The following is a 5,277-nucleotide window of genomic DNA, read 5'->3' on the forward strand; positions in this document are numbered from 1 at the left end:
TCACATGCGTGGCGTCTCTGAACTGGATTCTTGGTTAGGGGTCATCTGATTCTGAAGGACAGGCTGAAGAAATAAGCCAAGGGTGCCCGCCACGCAAACTATCACAAAGATCCAGAGGAACATTCGATCCACCACCATAGCCACATACTTCCAGTCCTCAATTACCTGGAAATATACAAAAGCCAAATGTGAATTAGTCAGTATTAAAACATGACATGCATTTTTCCTGCATTTGTCACAGTAAACCAGCCGTTTGGGGTTAGATGCTGAAATGATCCTGCTGTAGTGCGCTGTCTGTAAACGCTCCCGTGTCTCCATGCGACCACCTGGTGGCAGAGCCCAACTGACTGAATAAGAGCGAGTCATTTACCGCGTGAAATTTGTAAACACACTGATTATAGAATAGTGTTCTGGACCATTTCATATCAAAATTAAACTGTAAATCCTATTGGAACAGACGGACACTCAGGAAGCACCCTGCACATTTCCGTTGTAAGATTTACACCAAGATACGCTGGGCCATTTTTGGAATGTATATTTCAGTATATTGACCATGAAGCTAAAAACAGAGAGTGTTCTTTTAAATAGTTTTAACTTTAGAACACATTCCTCATTCAGTATTGAATTTGAAATGTAACAGCACTGTGTGGATGCAACAAAACACATTTTCTGAACAGACATACATACACTCTGATCGTCGTCATCTCCCATCATGTGTTCGGCCACAAACTGCACCCCGTTCACCGCCTCTTTGACGTCCGAAGCCCAATCTGAGCAGCTTCTCTGCTGAAGTTCCTGGGTAGTAAAACCACAGGGAAGGACATTATTGGAATGCAAGTCACCTTTCCTACTGGTGTGATCGCAGTTGAGTGGAGGAGCTACATTTTTGTTGTGTCCTGGGGTGGAGAATGCAGAGTCAGAAGAGAGCAGGGCAGAAGATGACGCGGCGACGCCTGTTTTGGGTTCGACTGGATAACCCAAGCCCAAAATAGCTCTCCTGGCATGCAGGCACCGCTGCTGGCGAAGTCTCTGACGTGAAGACGTATTGTGAGGGCGTCTCATGAAAAGCAAGGCAGGCAATTTGGTGAGAAATATCAACTTGACCCAGGATGGCATAGTGTGAGTGCTGGGAGAGCGATGGTGCACATTGAGCACGCACACACTGGTGATGATAGAAAAAGTCACCAGTACCATCGTGAACATCAGGTACTTTCCAATCAGAGGAACGTCCAATGAGGTGGGAGGAACAATCTTTGATAGTAAAAGTAAAAACACTGTGAGTGCCAAAAGGACGGAGATGCAGAGGGTCATCTTCTCTCCACAGTCTGAGGGTAAGTAAAAGACTAGAATGGCTAGAGAGGTGATCATAACACAGGGAATGATGAGGTTTATGGTGTAAAACAGGGGCTTCCTTTTAATAATGAAGTCATATGTGACGTCCACATAGGTGGGATCCTGCGGGTTCACGGTCCGTCTGCCGGGCAGTGCTAAGATATCCCACTCACCACTGGGAGTAAAATCATCCATGCTAGCGGCCTCAGACTTTAAGATCAGGTCGATCTCTGTGTGGTCGTATGTCCAGGATCGGAACTTGAGAGTGCAGTTCTGCTGGTCGAAGGGAAAATGCTTGACCTCGATCTTACAGGCACTTTTGTAGATGGCTGGAGGAAGCCAGTTGATGCTGCCGTTGGAGAGGACAATGGCATTGGTGAAGACTGTCACCTCGTAGGTGCCGTCGGCACTGTGAAAAAGAAAGAGAGAAAAACCTTGAAGAAATCTCTTGAGATTTCTGTTGCCAGGTGGATCAGGGCGATGTCGACACGATAATAGCTGAAATGTGGTCTGAAAAAGCATCGCCAATCAATCAATCAACTAGAAAGCGCAACCCTCCGCCAGGCAGCTCATTCCCCTCATAATTGGATTTACGGTGATCTGGATCATCATCAAAAGGTTCTAAATTGTTCTTGGTATCTTTATATGATGAAAAGTAAAAGTGAATCAGAGTTGATGTGTATTTTAACTGATTTTTGAATACGTAAATTGACTTTTCAATTTTAAAATTGAATGCTATTTCCTAACTTTTATCTGGATTAGATCCAGAAGACATTTTGCATGATAGTGCATATCTGACCCCTTTATGTCTGTGATTTTTGGTGAGTGAATTGAATGCATATTTAAAACAATATATGATTTTGGCACTTACTTGTTGTACAGGACTATATCTGGAAGCCAGATGTGTCTGGAGGGAATACGCAGCTTGTCGATGCCTTCATACTTTGCAGGGTCCCATGATAATCTGTAATCCACCCAGTGCTGGGGCAACAGAGAGAGTTGGATGTAAAGTCTGTACTTCCACACACTTTCTCAAGACCAGTTTGTTTCTGAAGTCCAGTTACAGAAACAGTTTGTTCCACACTAAGTGGAAAAAAAGATTATATGGCTTGAAGTTCAGAGGAAAGGACATTTATCCTGACAGAGGACGACCGAGATCTTGACTATGAGCTCAGTCACGGCTCTTACCTGAGTGAGCCACACGTTTGTAGTCATGATCTGCTCTCTTTCATTCTGAAAATGAACATGTGAGGTGGAAATAATGATGAAAAGGTTAGAATCTGCTGAAAACATGAATCATTTAAAAATAATGACATCATTAACAGTCAGATTATAGATTTCACTAAAAGAATAAACAGTTGAGACAGCCAATTTGGAATGTGATGAGTGGATTGAAGGGATACTAATGGGGCTACTAGGTATGTGAAATTACCGAGAACCGCTGGTGATAAATTCACAGTAGTATAGATTTTTCAAATGTTTTATTTTCAATTATTTAAGTCCTTTCAATTGCATAACTACCTAATAAAAATGACACAAATGACTGAAGCGTCAGAGGACCGTGCTGATCTCTGTTGCACACATTGAAATCCCGCCTTGATTTTACAGCATCAGCATATAAGTGAGACTTGAGGACAGTAAATAACCTCCGTTCAACCTTCGTACTTACTTTATCATTCCCGTCTCTGAAATTTACCGTGAACTGAGGTCAAATACTTATATTTGTCAGTGATGATGTTGTCACACTGCCATGGCAGACACTTGAAAATAAAGTCATACCAAATACCAATTTACTCCAAAGAGTACAATGACAGCTCATAGTCTGGGGCTGTGAATTAGCCTCGCTGGCTTCGTCCACAACTATGAAGAGCCTGTAAATCAGTGGAGAGCCTAAATCACTGGGGCTAAAACAGTTTTATGGCCCCCTTTTAATGAAAATGTGCTGAAGTTTCAGTCTGGAGGTAACAGAGGAAGAGATCACAGCGGACTAGACCTCCTGTCTTCTTCATCCATCCCTTCATATAGCTCTGACAACCTCATCTTTCCTTTTCCACTTTATCCATCCAGTTGAGAAGATTACTCAGGGAAATTCAGGTTCCTTGCATTTGACCAACCCCTGGAGGAATAGTGGCCTTAGTATGGTGAGAGGAAGTTGAGGTTAAGTGTCTTGCTCAGGGATACAGCCGCCTTTACACTGGGGGGGCTTCTAAGTCGGAAACTCTCTTACGACCTAAGACACAGGCTGCTTTGTGGTTGTCGTTCATTCTGCTATCCACTTTCTATCACTCCATCTCACTCTTTGCCTCCACGGCGCATCTTTAATCTTTCATATACGCGGATAACGTGAATATTCAAAATACACACCCATCTTCATGGTGAGAAGACACGCAGTAGCTTTTTCCTTACCACACTGATGAGCTGAGCCAGAGACACTTGCAGTTTCACCGTCACTCTTTCTGTCCGGTTGACTGCTGGCCGTATGAGTGGGTTGTAGCGATTTTTTCCCAGCAGCAAGTTCATGAGCCGTTCCTCTGAGTCTGCACCACTGCTGCCTGGCGCTAAAATATCAGCACAATCAGAAAACCTTCAGAACATTAGACATCGTGCTGCAAGGATAGAGGCTGTGTTAGGTCAAAGACTAATAACCATTTGGCTGCGGCTATACTGAGAAGATATAATGTGCTGCTTTGGACTGTAAATTCCACCCAAATCTATTTCAATTGACACGTTAACATTTTCCTTATTGATCAGCTCCCCATAAATATGACTTGGGTTTCCAAACCATTATATTCGGAAACCCAAGTCATATTTTCATCTTGGTGAATGCCGTAAGTCATGTTTTTTCATACATTTACAAATGTTCAATGTAAACTAAACCATAGACATATGAACCCCATAATTTAAATGTATACATTGTTTAATAAGTCCCTTTTTACACAGCATGTTCATCATAAAAGGGAGTCATTGTGGTCCTGCCTCTGAGTTAGTGGCAACCGTGGAAATTAATTCCCTTGTCCTTAAACTTTGTCACTTGATTCCACCCAATAGGACAGCACTCAAGCTTTCCCCAGGGGGAAACGCCTCTGAAACCACCTAAAACTGTGCATGCTCCTCACTGTAAAACATTATTGTATGACCACGCAGCTGATTTGGAGGGAATAATCAATAGTGTGGATGAGCCAAAGGATTGATGAGGTGTTATTATTGAGAAGTGATCAATCCTGGGTTGGTTTCATCAGTAAGCCCTGCCAACATTCTAACCCTGACACCAGAGGATGCTTCAAAGAATGCTTTTATGTTCAAATAAAAAAAGGGCTGGTATTTTTAGTTTAAGAACCAGTAAGTATATCAGATATGTGTAGTTTTATTTTAACAATATGTACATCGTAGACAATAGAACAATCCCCTTATTTGGTCCTTCTGTCAGTGCTTAACAGAAATTAACAGAAAGGTTTCCAGAACTGGTTTATATAGTTTTAGTTTTGGGAAGTTGATTCTGCTGTCACGCACCATTGATTGATTATATTCTAATATCTGTAACACAAAACATGGTTCGTTTACTTTAGCCCATATTTGATTCCGGACTTTGATGGCAGACAGTGTAAAACAGCAATAACATATCTCGGGTAAACTTGTGCCATTTAGACTTTTACTTAATTTACTCTAAATAAAACCACGAAAGGGTTTTATTGTTGTTGTTGTTGTTGTTAAAGATAGAACCGCCCCTGAAATCCTTCCTGCGCTCAAAACTTAAATCTCGGACTCGATTTCGGGAACACGAAAGATAACAGAAGGGCTTTGACCTAAATACATTTAAAACAGAGAACAAAACAGACGCCGGTGAAGACAAATAATATAAAGAAAGACGCACTTACTGTGGATTAAGGAGAAGTAAGCGATGGTGTGAAGAAGGCGAATCATCTTTTGGGCGTCTGATCCTCGGAG

At 42.1% G+C, this 5,277-nt stretch overlaps 1 protein-coding gene across 1 annotated transcript; it reads right to left on the reverse strand.

Moving 5' to 3' along the window:
• Positions 1 to 5,277, reverse strand: chrnb4 (cholinergic receptor, nicotinic, beta 4 (neuronal)). The gene is made up of 6 exons (XM_068739900.1): positions 5,208 to 5,277; positions 3,739 to 3,884; positions 2,521 to 2,565; positions 2,204 to 2,313; positions 688 to 1,741; positions 1 to 165 (listed from the first exon to the last, which is right to left on the reverse strand). Exons 1-6 carry the CDS (start codon positions 5,251 to 5,253, stop codon positions 1 to 3), a joined length of 1,566 nt encoding a protein of 521 aa, XP_068596001.1. The 5' UTR covers positions 5,254 to 5,277.

Source organism: Brachionichthys hirsutus, chromosome 1 (assembly GCF_040956055.1).
Source record: "Brachionichthys hirsutus isolate HB-005 chromosome 1, CSIRO-AGI_Bhir_v1, whole genome shotgun sequence".
NCBI classification, from domain to species: Eukaryota; Metazoa; Chordata; class Actinopteri; order Lophiiformes; family Brachionichthyidae; genus Brachionichthys; species Brachionichthys hirsutus.

Excerpts from the sequence above, each read along its gene's own strand:
- chrnb4 (XM_068739900.1), bottom strand. The coding sequence starts at position 5,253 with ATGATTCGCCTTCTTCACACCATCGCTTACTTCTCCTTAATCCACA. Across the intron at positions 3,885-5,207 it reads TTACTTCTCCTTAATCCACA|GCAGCAGTGGTGCAGACTCA; the intron begins GTAAGTGCGTCT and ends TTTTAGCGCCAG. Across the intron at positions 1,742-2,203 it reads GATATAGTCCTGTACAACAA|TGCCGACGGCACCTACGAGG; the intron begins GTAAGTGCCAAA and ends TCTTTTTCACAG.